The sequence below is a fragment of the Pangasianodon hypophthalmus genome, chromosome 4 (assembly GCF_027358585.1).
Source record: "Pangasianodon hypophthalmus isolate fPanHyp1 chromosome 4, fPanHyp1.pri, whole genome shotgun sequence".
NCBI lineage: Eukaryota > Metazoa > Chordata > Actinopteri > Siluriformes > Pangasiidae > Pangasianodon > Pangasianodon hypophthalmus.
In genome coordinates, this window is record NC_069713.1 from 21,194,980 (window position 1) to 21,216,325 (window position 21,346).

Below are 21,346 nucleotides of genomic sequence, written 5' to 3' on the forward strand. Positions count from 1 at the left end.
AGACGCGCGCGCGCACATACAAGCACAGACACACGTGTCTTCTCTTTTTCCCGGGGTGTTGCTCCTGAGAAGTTTACTGTCTCACTGTTTTAAGTTATGACTCGAGTGGATTCCTCGCATGCGACAATGCGCCGTTTCAGAAAGGTCTAAACAGGATAAGACTGAACCATGGATGGATCAACAAACAGCCTGGGTGAGTGTCAAATCCACTTGGTTTTGCGTCTCATGTCGGCTTGTGTGATTGCCTCGACTGACAGTTTGGCACCTCAAACACACCCTGAGCAACCTCACAACACAGCCACTGCTGAAAACTGGAGCAGGAGTGTAGCTGTGAAATCAGAGGTGTCAAGGCATGGGGTCCTGTTTGGTCCTCTGGTTGTATGCTTATGTTTGTTTGTTTGTTTATTTATTTATTTATTTAAATGACAGCCTGCACTAGAGAACGTCTACTCCACTGAAATGAAACCAGAAACTAGCTATTCCTGTTGTTTTCTCCTCTGGAGCGACATACATATGAGCATTGAAAATGAGCAAGAAAGAAATGTTTGTTTTATTTCACCAGAAAAAAAGGAATGAAAGTCCATTCAGTAGTTAATTATGGTGGAGAGTAGATATTTCAGTGGATGTTACACTCTTCAGTCTGACAAGTTCCTAGTTATAGAAATCAACCAAATAGTAGTATACTAGTATTCATGTAGATACATGTGAAAGTTGTCCTCCCCTGTCATAGCTCATATCCAGGGGTAAAAGTGGGATTTAAGGGGTGGGAGAGTGCCAAGAATGTGGCAACCCCTTTAATTAGTGTGTTATTACACAGCATTCTTAACACTTGGAGTTACCATGGAAATGGATTAAAATGATCTTTTCATTTAGTGTATCTATTTCAGTACTGGGGATTAATTTGTGTTACGAAATGTCAGTATTTTCTGTCAATTTTGCCATCAAAATACCATAAGACTTAATACAGTATGATATACACCATGGATATACACCATAATAATTACTGTTTGGCTGAAGGAATACATTTTTTTACAAATTTTCACTGGAAACATTTTACTCTAATACATTATCATTTCAATATTAACAGCTAACTCACAGAGACTTGTATGGCAGATAAGTTACATAATCGAAGGGTAATAATAAATGGTTAAAAAGTGTTGTTATTTAACTATGAAAAACATATTGTAATTTGGTGATGCTTTCCGTAAATTTATGGTTTGGAGTCAGCGCTTTGGAACAGGCAGTACGTTTTCTGCCACTGGAGAGGCTTTAGAACAGAGACAGAGGTTTGTCAGTAACATGACAGGTTATATATATATTTTTTTATCATATTATTTTCAAGAGAGAGAGAGAGAGAGAGAAAGAGAGAGAGAAAGAGGCTGGTGAGGGAATGACTTTATACACTTTATTAGGAACACTGGAACACCTGCTCATTTATGCAGTTAGTCAATCAGTCAATCATGTGACAGCAGCGCAATGCATAAAATCATGCAGATACAGATCAAGAGCTTCAGGTAATGTTCACATCAAACATTAAGAATGAAAAAAAAATTTGATCTCTGTGACTTTAATTGTGGCATTGTTGTTAGTGCCAGACGGGCTGGTTTGAGTATTTCAGAAACTGCTAATCTCCTGGGATTTTCACACACAACAGTCGCTAGAATCTACACAGAATGGTGTGAAGAACAAAAAAAAAAAACATCCTGTGAGCAGCAGTTCTGCAGGCTGAAACACCTTGTTGATAAATAAAGGTCAGAGAAGAATGATCAGACTGGTTTGAGCTGGCAGGAAGTCTTCAGTAGCTCAAATAAGCACTCTTTACAACTGTGGTGAGCAAAAAAGCATCTCAGAATGCACAACACATCAAACCTTGAGGTGGATGAGCTACAACAGCAGAAGACCACATCAGGTTTCACTCCTGCCAGCCAAGAACTAGAATCTGAGGCTATCATGGGCACAGACTCACCCAAACTGGACAGTTGAAGACTGGAAAAAGACCAGGTGTTTTTTTTTCTAATCTTTAACTGTCCAGTTGGGGTGAGTTTGTGCCTATGTTAGCCTCAGATTTCTATTCTTGGCTGGCAGGAGTGAAACCTGATGTGGTCTTCTGCTGTTGTAGCCCATCCACTGCAAAGTTCGATGTTTTGTGCATGCTGCGTTGCTTTTCTGCTCACCACAGTTTTAAATAGTGATTATATGAGTTACTGTATCCTTCCTGGCAGCACAAACCAATCTGATCATTTTCCTCTGACCTTTCTTATCAACAAGATGTTACAGCCTGCAGAACTGCTGCTCACAGGATGTTTATTTGTTTTTCACACCATTCTGTGTAGACTCTAGAGACTGTTGTGTGTGAAAATCCCAGGAGATCAGCAGTTTCTGAAATACTCAAACCAGCCCATCTGGTACCAACAACCATGCCACGGTTAAAGTCACAGAGATCAGATTTTTTTCTTCATTCTGATGTTTGATGTGAACATTAACTGAAGCTCTTGATCTGTATCTGGATGATTATTTGCATTGTGCTGCTGCCACATGATTGGCTGATTAACTGCAAGAATGTGCAGGTGCACAAATGTTCCTAATAAAATGGGCAGTGAATATAGCTGCTATAATGTAAGTGATAAGTGGAAATAACTTGTGAATGTTCCACAGCATTAATGTAAATATAAAAGGATAAAAAGCAGGATGTGTCATTCATTAATAAATATAAAAAAATGACTGAGGAACAAAATATTTCAGGATGTGATGTTATAGGAAAATAATCATCTTCTGAGTGGTGAACATCACAACACCCTGTTGTTGTTTAATTTCCTATAACACTGTCCCAGCGCTCGGTTTAATACCTGGATATGTCACGTAGTGGTTCTGCTACATAAACAACTCAGCAAAGGATTTGTGAAATGTATTAATTTTACAACTGAAGGATATATTCATATTTCCAAATTCAAGCCCGTCATTTTTTCATTTGTGCAGTACTAAGCTGTGACCGTTCCATAAGTTCTAGGCACACCGTTCCTGCTGTACATGTTGTTTATGAGTGGTGTATATAACACTGAAGAGCTTATGCTATTCAGACCATTTTGTGGTACCAGCCTATTCACTTTTGTGTTTTGTTTACAGCCTTGTAAACGTCTTAAGCTGTAGTGCTTTGGGGAACAGTAAATATCACATGGAGAAAAGCCTCAGGCATCTACTGGCAGTGTTGACGTTTTAACCTTGTACTTCTGATGAAGTGCTAATTCATGCCAGCTTTTCCTCTATGGACTTACGAAATAGTCAACCAGTGGAATTTTCACATGGTCTGGATTAAAAGTAAGGCTGGTTGACATGGCAAAATATAATACTTGAAGACTTTTATAGGATATACAAGACATAAGGTGGTAATCTGTGGTATTTTGTGTGGTATATTAACAGATAGGAACAGAAACAATGCACGTGTATTGTTAGCACTTGTATAGTTAACAGCACATTAGCAGCACATTTACAAAAGCCTATGAAAAACCATCAGTGAGTTTAATTTAACATTTAAAAAAAATAAGCTAGTTACAGGAGGAATGGGAGTTAAAATATAGAACGAATGGCATACTGGGTAAACATCCGGTCAGATGCTTGTTTCTATGCAGCTTTGATCTGATGTTGTGACATTATTGGTTGTTGTTTACATGCTTTCTGAAGTTGCTTCACATCTGCATGAAACATACATTTGGTCTCAAGTATTTCTCACAATAACCATATCCAATGCATCAAAAGCTGTGCTGTAACTGGAATATTTAACATAATGCAGATTTGATTTGGTATAATAACTGCCACTTGCTGTGTGACTAGTTTTTATGGAGGAGACATTTTGAGGGTTAGGAGGTGAAGGAAGAAGAAATTCAGATTGCATGGTCAGTAAGGTAACATCTGTCAATCATTATCAATCGTTATTGGATTATTGGTCGTTGCACTACTGATAATGGAGAAAGCTGTGATAAAACTAACCAGCCATGTGTGTGTGTGTGTGTGTGTGTGTGTGTGTGTCTTGTGAGCATCCTGAATAACCTTACACATACCAGCAGATGGAATTTGTTTCAGGAGAAATAACAGGCTAGTCTTTTGAAGTCATTAGTGTGTTTGTGTTATGTAAAATTACAATATGTAGAAATAAAATCACAATATCATTTTAAAGTCAGTAGCTTCATTTACATGCAAACCATCTGAATCACATCATTAGTTTGTATAAGAAATTAGAGTGAACCGAAAGGAATCTGTTTATAGTCCCATCTCCATGCACTTCAGTGTACTTTGACTCAGTTACAATGTCAAACACACCCAGTGTGGACACCCTGCACCTGGACGTTTACACGAATCTTTTATTATGAAAATCGCTGGTTATATTTTCTTAAGATAAATAAGATTTTCACCAGTTTGAATGAATTCATTCTGATTGCACAATCCAAATCAATGTTATCTGTGCATGTTAAACTGGGTGGTCTGTAGACAATCTTGATTTATATGCATGTAATCCGATCTACAGTTATGTGCATGCATGGAGCAAGGTTTTGTGTTGTTACCCTAATAACAAGGAGCACATGAGTCCAGTCAGTGCATGTTGGTTTTTTAACTGAATTTTTTTTTTGTGTTTTTAGTGAGTTCCTGTCAGCAAAACATCATCCAAATGTTGGATGGATAGCAAATTGAGTTTGTGTCCACAGTCCACAGATTTCTCAGCATTATCACATTATCCTGTGGTAAAGCAAATACTCATCTTATAATGTTACCAATCGCATGGGCTGGGAATAACTGCCCCAGAAATATAACTTTTTCAACTTTCCCCCCTTTTTTACTGCATGCCTGTTCTGAATCCTCACTTAATGTATACGCTGAGCCAAGTTTACATCCTCCTTCCACCACAAAATGTTAGTTTGATGCCCGTTCCACCATCCAGCCTCACAGTTATTTTTGAAATAGATTGAAATATGTAACATGAACTGTGTTTTCTCACAGAGCAGAATTATTTTGTGCAGCAGGAGCCATGTGAGTGTCTAGGAGGGGGCCTGGGGCTACCACTGAAATTTGGTTGGCCACCATTGGTCCCCACTGAAGCTGGCAGTTGATAGCTTTATTAGGTCAGGTGTAGAACTGTTGCCACATTTCCACATTTTGTCACTGCCACTGACAGGCATTTGGATGATGTTTACATGGATTTGGTTATCATGAATTTAAATCCTTGCCCTTCTTGAAGCTATCGTTAAAGTTCACTATATGGCCAAAAGTTTGTGGACACGTGACCATCACACCCATATGTGGTTCTTCCCGAAACTGTTGCCACAAAGGTGGAAGCACACAATTGTACAGAACGTCTTTGTATACTGTAGCATTACAGTTTCCCTTCACTGGAACTAAGAGGCCCAAACATGTTCCAGCATGATAATGCCCCTGTGCACAAAATGATGACATGAAGACATGGATTGCCAAAGACAGAGTGGAAGAACTCGAGTGGCCTGTACCTCAACCTCACTGAACACCTTTGATATTGGAATGCTGACTGTGCACCAGGCCTCCTCACCTGACATCAGTGCCTAACCCCACTAATGTGCTTGTGGCTGAAAGGGCAAATCTCCACAGCAATGCTCTAAAATCTAGTGGAAAGCCTTCCCTGAAAAGTGGAAGTTATTATAACAGCGAAGGGGGACTGCATCTGGAATGAGATGTTCAAAAAGCACATATAAGTGTGATGGTCATATAAGTGTGTCCACAAACTTCTAGCCATATAGTGTAGTAGGGATTGAGTTAATCTGCTTGCATCTAAGATTAATCCACATTTATTAAAAAAAAAAAAAAAAAGCAGTACTCTGAGCCCTTCTTTTTTTTCAGCTTTACGCAAAAATACACTCCAGTGATTAGAGCTTTCTAAAAAAAAAAAGGTGTCAATATCTTTGGATGTGCCATAGAAACATAATGACAATGAAATTAATTATGTAACACACACACACAGTGGGGTCCAAAAGTCTGAGACCACTAGAGAAAATCTATTTTTCTTTCTTTTCTAATTTAATACAACAATTTTCATTACAAATTATATTACTGACGACAACTTGAGTGAAAAGTAGAATCTTTGAAATATTTACATGAATTTCAGAGTTTCTTAATATTTGGTATGTCCCCTTTTTTGCTTTAATGACAGTGTGCACTCGAGTAGGCATGGTCTTCACAAGTTTGCGCAAAACCTCCTGATCTATTTTAGATCAAATCTATCGGAGTGTCGTCTGAACACATGCTTCAGTAGAAGAGATTAGGCATGAGGAAAATCTGACCTTTTGTACAAAGCAGTTAACATGATCAGTATCACAATTTTTTTTTTACATTTAAAGAGGAAGCTAGAAATCTTGAATATTAAAATTCAAGATATTGAAAATTTATTTTCTTTGTTTTAAATATTTCAAAATTCTAAAACCTTCTGTTTATTTCCAATTTTAAATTTAAAAAGTCCCAGAATTTCAATGTGGTCTCAGACTTTTGGACTCCACTGTATATATGCACATACGAACAGTTCAGGCTGATTGACCTAAAACATACGGTGATACTGACCAAGCTGTTCGAATTACACTTGACCACTCCAGTGGCTTAACTGAACTTCTAGCAATACCTTCTGCAATGACATGACATGCTTATCTCCTGACACCTGAAAGGAAGAAACCTCGACTATGACTAATTTCACCACAAATTATGAAAAGAGTACATCGACCATCTTTCCAAAATTGCAGTCATATTCAAATGTGTAGCTAAAAGGAGACGGATGAACACAAAACTGAAGTCATCAGACTCTATTTTTGTGCAGAGATGTATAAAGAAATGATTGGAACTTCTCTTATTACTGCAGCTGATGTTTAGAGCAACAGTATAGTCTGCTTCAGAAAGTCGGTCAGTGTTCTCTTTTTTTTTTTTTAAAGGAAGGAAACTCATACGTGTATAAACATATAGGTCATGAATGGTTGAACGATGGTGTTTTATACTGGAGTGCATGTAACTAAGACTATAAACAGATTTTCTTGGTTTGATCTAGTTTTTTTTTATTGCTTAACTTATTTTTATTTTGTATGCATGTAAATTCAGCTGCTGTTCTGATCTTTTGGTGTGTTGTAAATTCCGTATACACACAGAGAAAGGGAGGACCATGTTCAACAATGATTTATAAACTGGGTCTGAAATCACACCCTATATACTACACAGATTATGCACTTAATTCAAACAGCACAGTGCATTAAGGGTTTTGTCTGCCAGACGGGAAACTGCGGGATTTCCATAAGATTATTGGTTATTCACCACCCTGCTTTCAGCTAGTATGCTTACAAAATAGAGGACTTCTAAAGAAATGTGCTGTACGGTAAACAGTTTGTGGTTTCAGACAGCACAGCCATTTTGCTTATCAGATTATGAGATACCTCAAAAGCTTTGTTTTGTCAGTGCATTTGTTCAGGATTCCTCTACCTGTTACAGTTATAATGATGCCATTTTTGGGGATGTACAGTTTGTACAGACAAATTGTCTCCATATTTAATGGTTCAAGGTGCCTGTTAGCGTGCAAGCATTTCTCTCCTAGTCATACTGTTGTCATTTCTGTTCACCTCTGGAACGTTTAAATAAAAAAAAAAAATTCCTTTAGTTTATTTAAAGTAAGATCTTAGTGACGATAACAATTGTGGGTTTAATGTAATAAATCTATATTAATCTCCAAGTCTTAGATCTGATAAATTTAGAACACACTGTTTACATGTTTACACCTTTCAAGCACACATTCACAATTACCCTTTACTTTTTTCCAGTAATTATACTGCAGGTACTGCCCAGGCTTACTTACTGACAACAGTCTAGACAATGTATTATGTTGAGAGAATCTTTAAAAATGGCCTTTCTTTTAGAATAGACTCAGTTATATTCCTTTCATTGTGTTGTAAATCCCCTTTACAGCTTATGAATCATGAAAGTGATAAAAGTCAGAAAGAAAAGTATAATTTGTTTGATCATTGCATCTTCACTGTCCAGCAGACAAACTTTATCATTTTAAAACCAGAAAGTAGCTGTGTATGTTTCGGAGTAGCTGTCATGCTTTCTCATACCGAGAGGTGAGAATGTGTGTGTACCTTTTGTGCCGTGTGTGCAAGAGAGTGAAAGTGCAGGGGCAGACAGCAGAGTGCAGGTTCTGGAGACTGACAGGAAATACAGCAGCTGAGGGTGGGCGGCCTGACGGAGAGAAATGCGCACTTACAACTGTAATGATTCATAAGTTTGATACAACTCTCGGGTTCTTGGGAGACAGAAACATCAGGTTTGGTTCATTTTCTGACAGCCTTTAACACTTAGATCTATGTCAGTCCAGTTCAGTATCGTTTCTACAGCACAGGAGTCATGAGCAGCTCCTTTAGCTAATGCAACAAATGCTGTGTGTGATGAAGTATAACTGGTAGTGTTAGGAGTTTAACTCCTTAAAGCAGTATAGGAAAATAATCCACAATGGGGTGGTGTGATGCAGCCCAATGCAAAGTGGAATTACTGTTACCACCCTAAAGTAAATTATTTCCCCAAAACTTTACATCTCGAAGTGTTTTATTCCTCTTATACCACAGTGATTTGCCAACAATAACAAATTTGTAATTTATTAATGAATGTCACATTGTGCTTTTAAACCAATTTAATGTTGATGAATGTCCATGAGACAAGTTAGTTCCTGCTATCACTTACATTATAGCAGCTTTAAACAGTGCAACTTGTCATGTTACTAAGAAACTGGAAAGTGGAAAGTCCTTTGTCCTATAGACTCTCCTGTGGTGGAAAACCTACTGACTGTTACAAAGCACTGACACACAAATAATTGTTATATGAGCAATTATAAGTTTTAAGCATTATTATTTACAGTCCCTTTTCCCATGTTTTACCTATAAACTTTTATAGCCAAACTTTTAACTATTATTTAATTATTATTTATTTATGGAAGCTACTTTCATGCTATTGCAGCATATATGAACATAAAGTTGTAGTTATAATGTAGTAGTTATATATATGTAGTTATAATGTCTTGTTTAATTTTTTCCAGGTTGAGGCTATTTCTTTTTAGTTACATCATTTCCTTTTTCCTTCTAACAAGCAGTGAAGAGAGTAGGCCTATATAGACAAAGTTATTAAGCCCAGAGCAACTATCATTTTAAAGACTCTAGCAAAGCATCTGTCATTTGATTATAGCCAGAAATTTAAACAACAAGAAATAATGACAAATGAATATGTACTATGTAGTCAAAAATATTTTTTCCACCAATGCAAGAGGCATCGTCTGCCTGCAAAATCAAGCACACTATATGGCCTCATACTTTTGGCCATATAGTGTGCCTGATTTTGCAGACGTATGATATGAGGGTCTTTCCCAAACTGTTGCCACAAAGTTGGAGACACATGCTGTAACATTAAGAGTCCCCTTAACTAGAACTAAGAGGACCAAACATGTTCCAGCATGACAAAGCAAAAAGCCCCTAAGCACAAAGCGAGGTTCATAAAGACAAGGTCTGCTATGGTTGGTGTGGAAGAACTTGAGTGGCCTGCACGGAACCCTGATTTTTAACCCAGTGAACACCTTTGGGATGAATTGGAATGCTGATTGCGAGTCAGGCCTTCTAGCCTCACTAAAGCTCTTGTGGCTGAATAGGCAAATCCACACAGCCATGCTCCAAAATCTAGTGGAAAGCCTTCCCAGAAGAGCAACTCCATATTAATGCCCATGGTTATGGAATGGGATGTACATTTAATTTGGGCTGGAATTTTCTCAAGGGAGGAAAAACACAAGAATTGGTGATCTGGATGTAAATAAAATCACCTCCCAATGTAAGTTAATCCTGTCTGAATAGGGCTTAAACGTGTTTGTCACATAAAGCTGCTTGTGAGTAGACTTACTGATGATTTTGAATATTCAAAAACCGTGCTGTAGCATGCATAGACAGTATGAAAACTGAGCCTTGTTATCACATTACCTCAGGGACATACAGTAAGTTTGTTTTGCCCATGAAACACATAAAAACAGAAAAAAGATTGAAGTATAAGCAGTGATGATAGCAGGAAAGTATTTGCATCAGCATAGATATGTGAAGGCACTTTATATGCATTGTGCATCAAGCCATTCTTCCATACACACTGGATGGACTTTAAAGTGGAATCCGAATATTGTTGTGCACACACTTTACATGGTTTTGATCTGCTGCCGACAGCAAGTATCTCAAAGATGTGAGTCCTGTATTACATTATATATTAATAATTCACTAATATGTACAGGTAAATTACTAATTCGTGTATTCAATCCTGTTGATAAAGAGGTTGAGAACTTTATCATTCTTGGTTGTTACTCAAGTATTGATTTTAATTCCTATGAATTATTCACTAACTACACTAATAGGAAAGATCTATAGCTACAGTAGTGAGGAATGTAAGTCTGGATTTCTGTCCTTGTGTCTTAATGGTATACTAGCATATCAGTATAATTGGAAATTTTTAAACCATTAACTGCATGCAGCTATGTGATCGATGTTGCAAAAACCCTAATCATTTCCCATCGCTTGATTCCTTTTTCTAACATTGTTTATAACAATGTAGTCTAATTTTTAAAGAATGAACATACAATGTAAAAATATGAGAATACAATATATGTCCGTTTTGATAAATTACTGAAGGCTAAGATTGATCCTCTGTAAGTTTCCTTCACCAATATAATTTAGTCTTTATGTTGCTGTTACATTAAGTTTAAGGTCTGCCTCTCTGAAAATGTGAAATTGAAAACAGATACATAAGTGTGAGACTAGTCAGTGTAGATGAGCTCATCTAGTGAGAATTAACATTGTTAATTGTGCTCGTGTGCTCAGTGATGCTGTTGGTTCAGGGAACATGTTGTTTTGGTGGAAAGCAGAAGAGGAACAAAAAATAGAAAGAAAAAAAAATGAATATTAGATTACATTAAAATACACACCACAACTTCCAACTTGTGTTTTTCCCTCAGGACAAATGTAATGTTCGTTACTTTCCACTGTTCTACTGTATTCAATGATAAATTCTGTTTAATTTTTAAATAATGCCAAGGAAATAAGTGCAAATCCATAACTGTTTCATGGAAAACAGCTCATGAATATCCTTCTGTGCTGCTTCTTATGTGGCTGTGTTGTTTAGAGTAGCACTGGACAAATTACTCTTTGCAAACTCAGTAAACAAGATTGTCATGTGATTGTTAACTATAAATCTGCAGAAAGGCTGTAACAGGAGTTATCATCCAAAAAAAGCTTTAATGCCAGAAAATTTGTGGTTCAGACAAGAAACAAGTCTCCAGCAACAAAGCAGCATTTAGTCGGAAGACCTCAAGTGACCAGACGCAATAATGAAAAGAGATATTCGAAAAGTGTGACGCAGAATGTGGCTTTGCCTCTCACATTCCAGAGCTATCACTCATCAGCTAATCTTATTTATCTTTCATCCTGGACTGAGTCCCTGAAACACTGACTCCACTGAAATCAAGACAGTAAATCTCTTGATTTCATCTTTTTTAGTTGTTTAATGTGTTATTGCTCTTTATGGTAGTTACAAATACATTTTTGAAGGTGCATCATGTAAACAAATTTCTGTATGACAACCATATTGGTGTGGAGAGAGAGAGAGAGAGAGAGATCTTCCTCAGTGTGTACATTTGACCTATCATAGCTGCAAGGTGAAGACAGGAATCTGGTTGTAAAACTTTTACCATCATTTACTCTTGCTGCCAGTTTGGCACTTGCAAGTTCTCAAAGCTTTTTTGTATCAAATGCCAAGCAGGAAATGCAGTGTATGTGGGCTGAATACACACATGCACTCTGCTATTAGCTCAGAATAGTTTATCACTCTGCAGGCTTATATAGTATATTGCAGTGTTTGCATAGTACACATGTAGGAGGATGGAATGAGGAGTGATAGGGAGTGATAGAGAAGGCCAGAGAAAATTCCTGTTTCACTCTTGTTCATGTGAATGTCATGTGACCTTTCACATGTCAGGAAATCATCAACGGCCAAATAAGAGAGGACGAAAAGAGGAGCCAGATGAAGACAGATTGCTAATTGGTTCCCGATGTGCCTAGAAGTGCACTTGGCTGGTTCCAGCATGCCTCTTAAAGGAGCAATACACACTTTTTAACATGTGATGGCTAACAATTAAAACAGTGCTGCTGGTCAAACTGATCTAACATTTAATTTAGCGGTCATGTGACTATAAGAGAAAGAAATGAATACCCAAATATGCTAAAACTATAATTCATTTATTGAGCTGTAAACAACAGTAACCAGCAACAGGAGCATACATTCATGGACTAGTGCTTATTATGGTTTGAGAAACATCTATTGGTTGAATTGTAAACCTTTTATTAAAGGTTATTAAATTGGCTTCCAGGGTGCATACATTATATGTGTTTAAGCTTTATTTTTATATGAGATGATCATGCGACAACTTGCCTCAGGAACTCTTGCGTGTGTGTCTTTCTGGTTTTTTTTGCCATTTTTACCACAGATGCTTTCATCTAGTCTAATGTTACCAGGTGAATCAGCTAAACTTTTGTTGTAGTGAAAGGAGAAGGGCACACAAAATAGGGCACTTTCTTTGTTCGTGGTTTTTATTGTTCCCTTTTAAGTGACCACCAATGAAAAGGGATTGTATTCACGTACAAGTCTCATCTCTCGTACTGGCCGAAAATGTCCCAGCTTCTCTGTTTCAGGTTTACACAGAAGCTTCTGTAGAAGTAGGCTAAATCCCCCATTACGAGGTTCCTTTGGAAAGGACATATTTCTTTATAACCCACCAACATGTTTTGGCAATTTTCTCTTGGGGATGCATACTCTTAAGCTTTTTTGTCAGTTGGTTGTCATGCAGATGTTTAAGCTATCAAATCCTTCATGCAGTATGCTACGTGTTTCTGCTGTAGGCACAAAGAAAAGAAAATCTTTTTCAGAGATGAAGTCTTTATTCTTGAAAATTAGCAACAATTAATTATTACTATTACAGTTATTATTATTGCTATTTGACCAAAGTGTACAGGTTACAAAACCTGACATGTCTGTGAGATCTGTGAGGTTGCGATCTGATTGGCTCTCTTGGCACCAGTTTTCAGTGGGGAAACAAGCTGACAGAATCCTGTCTTTAAAAGTTATTCACGAGTTTTGTTTAAAGCTGTTAGTGTTGAGTAAACCAGATAAATTTGAGTGTTTACCAGTAGGTTTACTGAAGGTCTGTTTGGTCATCTGCCATGTCAGTCAGATTTCCCCTTTCTGTGAAAGTATGCGGTTCTTGGCCATGTCTAGTGGTGAAACGTACCGGACACGCTTGCGAAGTTAGTCAGCCTTGTAAGGCGTAGAAGGATGTAGCAGTCCAGGATCAACAGATGTTTCTTCCTGTATGCTGGCATTGCACAGTTTCATGATGACGTCTTTGTCTTTTGACAACGTATTGTAGAGGTCATATTGTATTGCTTCTTTAAAGCAGTAACATTCTAACTGCAAAGTTAGCAGATTGCATACTTTGAGTTGGTAATACATTTACATTTAGCATCATGCATACATTTACATTTACATGTAGGCTATTTATTTGGCAGTTAGTTTTATGTAAAGAAATTTACGACTGAGCTGAGCAGTTGAGGGTTAAGAGATCAGCAGTCCCAGAATTTGAACTCACAGAGCTGCAATCACAGAACCTTAACCACAGAGCCACCACTGTTGTAAAGTTTATACTGCAATTAAGAGAAAAATAGAAATTTTCATACATATGCAGGACTCAGACCCATGAGATAGGATTTATAGCACTTTGCTCAGTGAGTTGTCCTGCATGAGATGCCTCAAGTCTTGTCTATTCCAAGTAAAGATTCTGGACTGGGTTCAGCTTCAGTGATCCATGAGGAAGGCATTTGTTTCTAATGTTCAGAATGAATGTTTAGACCTGTTAACAATTGTAAAACAGAGATGCAAAAAAAGTTTTAGGCTTTCTTTTTATGGCTTTTAGGGTAGGACACTCAGAACTCCAGTCCAAGTTGGCCAACTGTCTACACCAAACAAATTTGCAACAACCTTTTCAAAGGCTTCAGTTATATATTCTAATCCCCTTTACATGTTGTGGTCCTGAATAAGGTCAGAAACTTGGAAATGAAAAAATAACTTAGGTTGAATTAGTGGTTTTTAGAACCACTTTTGCTTGGGTAATTGAGTAAGTCAACTGCTTATTGTAATACATTGAGGGATTTCATGAGTACTGGCTCAGGCAGCATAGAATGAAGCCTCCCACATTTTCAAAGAGCCTTTTGTGAATAGAGGGCACCCATGGTTCTGATCCAGAAACTGTTTATGACTACCTCAGCTACCTCAGTGTCTCAGCTCATAAATACTAGTGCTGAAAAGGGATTCAGGGGTTCAACCATGATTCTAGTTCAGAAAGTTTCTGGTAAAACATGTTTATCCATCTGTCCATCCACCTCTCTAACAGCCTCATCATTCAGTCTGGCTGACTTTCTGTCACTACAAGGCCAGAGAACAATAGAAAAATCTATGAAACCACTCTGTTAGAAGCAGGGCGTGTCGAGTGTAGGAACTCATATTGGATTTAGAAAAGCAGTGTAACGGGCGCAGAGCCTTTTTTGTTACTTCATTTATACGATTAATGGCACCACACCTTTTAATAAAATCAGTTGGGATTGTTATTTGTACTTGTGACTCAAATATCTGAAGAGAGTTTTGCCACAACTTGTGCATCAGTTTCTTTCAATAGCCCCTTTGGCTTCCAGGGTTTCCAGGACGTTTGCATGCTTAATTACACCAGAGTTTTTCAAACTTGGTAATCTGGACATTATTACATCGGGGCATTTTGGGTTTCAGTGTTGTTTAGCTCTGTTGACCAGCTAGTTTTGAATAGTCATTGGACTGATTTTGTCACACAGACCTGACAGCCCTGCTAGCCAGCAAGTTCCAAGTTGCAACTTGAACACAGTGTCATGTTATTTTCTTATAGAGGCATCATGTTAGCTAACTGGAATCATTAATAAAAAAAATTGGATCCCATTTCTTTGGCTGTAAATGATAATAAGAGACACTGGAGATGTGGTTAGTCATTGTGCTATGTGAATTGTGACCTTATGACAGATTTTTATAGTTGGCTATAAAAAACCAAACAAACAAGAAAACTGTCATACACTGATTACTCTACAGGAAGATCTAATTTACTGCCATGTTTAAACTTTAGCTGCTGTAACAGGTACAAGTGTATCAGCTTGTTGTAAACAAATAGAAATCTTGTATTTGTGGTAGAAGTACGCTAAATTTTTTGTCATTTGTTCAACCCACAATTGCCTTCAGGCTTCTCACATTAGATAAAGAAACAACTATTGGCTCCAGTGTGTCTCAACCAAAAAAGCTGAGTAAAAATCCAAACAATGCCACAGCCTTCCATGGCCAGGAGTACTAGAGAACAAAACTGGCCATGCTGTCTGCGTGGGAGGGATGACATTAAGCTCTCTGCTGTCAATCAGAGTGATGTTAGCAAATGGCGGGCTAATATCACATGATGTAGCAGCAGTTTGAAAAGATGCAGTGGCTGGCTTCACAGGTCTCAAAGTGGTTGGTAGCTGTCTTGTGAGAGCTGGAGAGCTGGCTAGTGGGTGAGAATTGGCAAATGACCAAATTGGGGATAAAATAGAGAAAAAAGTAAAAGAAATATCTATTCGGGGTCGAAAAGAAAAGTACTTAGAAATTATACTTAATGTGTCTCAGTTAAAAGTGGATGTATCCAGCCAATAATGTGCTCAAGTGAAAGAAAAAAGGTAGCTACTTAAAATGTAATTTTCAAATATTAAAAAGTAAAAGTAATTGTATTAACTGATGAAGTTGAGTTACTGTCATGTTTTCATGTGGAAAAACCAGTTATTACTATATGGCCAAAAGTTTGTGGACACCGGACCAGCATAGCCATATGCGTCCATTCCAAAAACCATGGACATTAACACAGATTAGTCACCTCTTTGCAATTATAATAACCTCTGCTCTTCTGAAAATTCTTTCTACTAGATTTTGGAGCATGGCTCTAGGGATTTGTGCTCATTCAGCTAAAAGAGCATTAATGAGGTCAGGCACTGATGTCAGATGAGATGAACTGGTGCATTTCAGTTCATCCCAAAAGTGTTCAGTGGGGTTGAGATTAAGGCTTGGGCCACTCGAGTTCTTCCACACCAGCCTTGATACTAACCATGTTTTTATGGACCTCAGTTTGTGCACAGGGGCATTGTAATGCTAGAACAGGTTTGGGCCCATTAGTTCCAGTGAAATGAAGTTGTAATGCTACAGCATACAAAGACATTCTAGCAACGTTGTGTGCTTCCAGCGTTTTGGTAACAGTTTGAGGAAGAACCACATATGGGTGTGATGGTCAGGTGTCCACATACTTTTGGTCATATAGTGTAGTTTGTACCAAAAGCTAGACCACATCCTTGGTTTGCGTATGTAGTGCAGCAGGTGACATGATTTAAAAAAGAGCATGCTACAACATTGAGGTGCTTTTTTACCACTGTGTAATTTATGAACCAACTGGAGTGTGTTATGTTTAAACAAACATATCAAACAAAAAGTTTCCTTTTGTGAAAGTCAATAGGAGTTTTTCTTTCTCTGGTTTTTGGATGAGTGAAATAAAAAAAAAACTTTGTTAACCATTATATGAGTCTGTCTGTCTACTGGGCGGCTGTGAAATGAAAATGAAAAACTGGTAGCTTAGATACATAATATGATTGTTGCCTGGGCTAGTGATTTTTCCTCCCCTGTAGTGCACAACCCTTTATGAACACATATGCAAGTCTACTTTTCTACAGATGGTGTGTCCTGTCTATATCACAGTTAATGATGTTAGCAGTGCTCTGTTTGGCTGTATTTCATTGTGATTATTGTTCTGCGTCTGGTGTCCCAAAACCATCATACAGCACTGAATTATTGTTAGAGTATCACCATGACTGTGTTCTCTGAAAGCTATATACCATTCATAACAATGATTTAAGGTGACCAGGTGCTGATTGTGTCTGTGTACGTGTACAGATGATGTGTCGGCTGGAAGCAGCGCAGAGTTTCCAGACAGACTGTCACTTATGGAAGTGCGGCTGCAGGCGCAGGAAGATGAGATCACACTGCTCAAGTCCTCATTGGCCGATGCGTTGCGTAAGCTCCGCCTCCACGACCAACAGATCCCACTACTGAAGCAGCAGCTAATTGCGAGTAAGAGAATCCAAGATTTAAAATACTGTTGTGTGAATCTAAATATTGTTTTGTGACATTTCAATTATTAGTGATGTTTCCTTTTATTTTATATTACTATTACTAGCTTAACGTGAATTTGATGGAAACATGAAAAGGATAGACAATATAAAGTACCTGTGTGTGTATTCCCACAGTGAACCCTGGTGCAGCTCGGGTGTTGAATCAGTCTTTTTGTGTCGATGGGTTCTCCAAACCCTACAGGCACTCCACCAGTTCTCTGGACGGACTACACCACACACCCGACAGGTATCAGCGCAGGTGCATGTGTTTACTTTTTGAACCATATTAAAAGAACTGTATTTTGTCTTCTAGAGCTGGACAACCACCATGTAGTTATGAACCATCATTATTCTTTAAAATGTGGAATAAACTTTAAAGTCAAAACCACTAACTTTAAATGTACAATATATTCATTACAAGAGAGACTGAATCACTTTGCATGATTCGGCTGAGCAGCAGACGGGATATGACAAAGCTTCTTTCTGTAATGCCTCCCGGGAGATACAAGTTCCTCAAGTTGTGAGAAATGCAGTCTTCCCACCCACACTTTTAGCACAACAAAGAAAGAACAGAACATTCTTAGGCACTCTGGGACTTTGGGACAGCTGAGCAATTTTTCTTTTTCAGAATTGCTTGGTTTGTAAGAACGTGAGGACTTCATCATGGTCCTTTTATTTGGTGTAGCAGTCCCTGAACAATACTCAGTCTTGCACTTAAGGAAAATAGTTATATAGTTATACAGTTAGCTGTATAGTTAGACGTTTGTGTTTACACAAAAATTATAGTTCACTTTGGTGTACCTGAATTCTACTTCTCAGCAGGTGGAGGTATTGGAGGTTTTATATTCTCTAAAATATGTAAATGTAATTAACTGAAAATAACTTTTAAGCTGATTATATTTTCTTCTGCAATGATACTTAGTTTTCTGTTTTAAAGAATATTTTGGGTCTCAATCAAATGCAAACTTCAATGGCTACAGCCTTCAAGAGAGATGTTTTTCAATGCAAAAGATGATGGTTTATTGCTTGTATCCCTCTTGATTGTGTGTGTGTCTTCAGCCATGTCTCAAACTCAGCAGAAAATGGGGAGGGCAGTAGAGCTCACTCCATCCCCAGCCTGAAAACAGGCACTAGTGAAAAGGCAACACAAACTGAACCCTGGAACCCTGAGCCTGAGAGGACGCCTTTGGCACTCACCAGGGCCTCCAAGAGTCTTTCTCTGGAGGACGCACTTCCCGAAGGGGTCTCGCTCATGGACGAGGCTCTGCACAAAGCTCAGCAGGAGAGTCAGGAGGAAGAAGACAGCGAAGAAAAGGACAAAAGCTGGCACTCTAAAGTAGAGGAGACCATCCAGCGCACAATGATCAAAAGCCTCCAACAACAACACAGCAAAAGCAGCGAAGAAAGCCAAGGCTCAGCCCCTCAGACTCCAACTTCCAGTTCTCCAGCGCCGCCTAAAGAGCTTACACACAGTGGACCCCTTTCTCCCATTCTGGAGGGCGAGAAGAAACTGCTGTGCGTTTAACCACTCATCAAACCAGTCTTTTTCCATCCTCGCATGACCTTCCTGCTTTGGCTTAGTTCACAATCTAACTCTATCACTTGTGCTACTGCTCTAATTATTAATACCTCCGAATGCCTCCTTTTTTCCAAGATGCAGCTGAAGCCTTTGGTGAAGAACAGTCTGAATGAATGTTACTTTTGAGGGCTACTTTTGGGCACGAAGTATAAATTGCGTTGAAGGGTGTTGAAGACAAATCCTATAATATTTAGAGTCCTGGGAAAGGGTTGGGGATTAGTGCTAATCTCAGCCCATTTTTAGTGCAAGCCTGTTACTATATATGATCAAGGTTAAATATAATGTATGTAGTCCATTGAAAGCCAAATTGCAAGTCTCTCTAACTTTGTAAAAAAAAAAAAAGTGTAGTAACTTTTTGCTAAATGAATACCTTGGAATTATGAGGTTCTGACAATTCTAAGATATTAAGCTTATACAGTTTTGAGCAGATAAAACTTTCCAGTTTAATATTTACTTTTACTTTTAAAGCATCTCTTCTTACATGTTTATATTTGCATGTAAATATCATGCAGCTAACTTTAGCTCACTTTTGCCTAAGAAGTCCAACAGAACCTTATAATTTCCAGTTCTGGAAGTATAGCATGCAATTTTCCAAATGCATGCAATCCTGAGAAAACACATGCAGTTAGATTCCATGTAAACTTTTAAAAAAAGCTTTACAGGAAGATTGCATGCATGTCACTATATCACATAATAACACATTATACTAGATGCTGCGTGGCACCAGGTTTTAGCAGAGATGATGGCAATGCTTACTGCCAGTTTGGAAGTTGTTTACGATAAGCATTGCAGGGTTGAATGAGATGGTTTTTGGCTTCACTGTAGTGTAGAGTGATGTGTGTGAAGAATTAGGCTGAGTGGAAAATGTGACTACAATCGGTAGTGTTTATGCACTAACCCAATGATGAGTGACGCCGCAGGTTAGACTGAAAGTTTACTGCAGCATATAGAGCAGGTGAGGTCATTGCTCGAGTCTAAATTGGTTAGCGGAAGGAAGCGATCGTTGCAGTGTTTATAGTATAGCTGTTCGGCTGAATAAATACTTATCCCACGTTTGCAAGTATCCCAATTTGCCTATGAGAGAATGAAGACAATACAGCACATTTGCATCTTGGACTGGTTTCTGCAAAAGTGCTACAAACTTTTGTAGAACCGAAAAACTTGGGAATGACTGCACACTAACCCAATCAAATTAAACTCATCTAATCAAGTATATTTTATTAATTCTTTGATCTATTGTATTTCCTGCCCTGTTTTGTGCATGAAGGTTTTTGGGTGATCTTTCTGTGAATGCATCTGAAATATTTCTTGTGTGTGTGTGTGTGTGTGTGTGTGTGTGTGTGTGTGTGTTTGTGTGTATAGGAATGATCTTTAGACTGTCAAGAAAGCATGTGTGTTTCACCAAAAAGAATTGTTTTTGCTCTGTAATTATTTTATCATGGAAAATGCAGCACAGCACAGCACAATGAAATCTTACACAGTGCAAGTTCTTGTCCTCTTATTTTTTATAGCATTATGCACTGTAAATAAAGGAAGATTTTAGAATTGTAGATTTTAGAAGCTTCACATAAACTTTGCTTTGCACAGAAAGATTGCATGCACGTCAGTATATCTTGTAATTAGATTTATTAGACTGCTTGCCGTTAGGTTTCATCAGAGATCAGAGACCTGATGGCCAGTTTTAAGGCTGTTTATGTGGAATATGGAGATGAACGATGCAGGTTTTGGCTCCATTGCAGTGTTGAGAGATGTGTGTGTGTGTGAAGAATTAGGCTGAGTGGAAAATGTGACTGTTTGAGATCTCAGTGGCGAGTGATGCCGCAGGGCAGATCGAGAGTTAACTACATAATATAGAGCAGGTGAGATCATCGCTCATCAGTGCAACAGTACAATGGGAAGGAGAAAATAAATAGAGAGGTAAAACAAGGTGAAGAGGAGCAGGCAGTGTATTATGGGTGTATCAGAAGTAAAAAAGAAAGGAAAGAAAACACACTGAAGTACCTATAAGCATCTCTAAAAGCATTGTAGGTATCAGATAAATAACCTACAACTTTACATTTGCAGACTTTAACCTGCAGTGTAGGTTGTGGTTTAATCTGTAAGACAAACTCAGCAGTAGTAACAATTGTCACAGCATGATGTGTTAAGGAATTTTTAAAGTTTCATTTAAAACCAAATGACATTTTGGACAGCTGTTTAAAAAAACCTCTAAGTGTGATGGACAGGAGTCAATGCTCCATAAACAAAGTTTCACTTCCCTGTTTGGCCAGGACCACTGTTGTTTCCTGTTTCGTATTTCTTAAATTGGAGAGTGTATGACTCTTAGAGGAACAGGAAGTGGGGTGTGTGTCAGAGGAAACAACCGTTCAATTCACGCACCCACACACAGCACATTGAGTATGTTCAAACACACTTAACGTTTGTGCTGATACAGAGCAAATGCTTTTTAGTACTTAAG

General features: G+C 38.1%; 1 protein-coding gene across 5 annotated transcripts in view; it reads left to right on the forward strand.

The window, feature by feature from the left end:
- Window positions 1-5: 5 nt before the first annotated feature.
- Window positions 6-21,346, forward strand: part of eml3 (EMAP like 3) — a 40,117-nt gene continuing 18,776 nt past the window's right edge. Inside the window, exons 1-4 of one of the 5 annotated variants that reach the window (XM_026937249.3) lie at window positions 6-193; window positions 17,092-17,268; window positions 17,445-17,568; window positions 18,369-18,824. In XM_026937249.3, the coding sequence (XP_026793050.1) occupies window positions 169-193; window positions 17,092-17,268; window positions 17,445-17,568; window positions 18,369-18,824 (782 nt within the window). In that variant the 5' untranslated portion in view covers window positions 6-168. Of the gene's footprint in view, window positions 194-17,091; window positions 17,269-17,444; window positions 17,569-17,605; window positions 18,138-18,368; window positions 18,825-21,346 lie in introns of those variants that run through there. The other 4 variants (XM_026937250.3, XM_026937251.3, XM_026937252.3 and 1 more) reach the window with 4 other exon arrangements.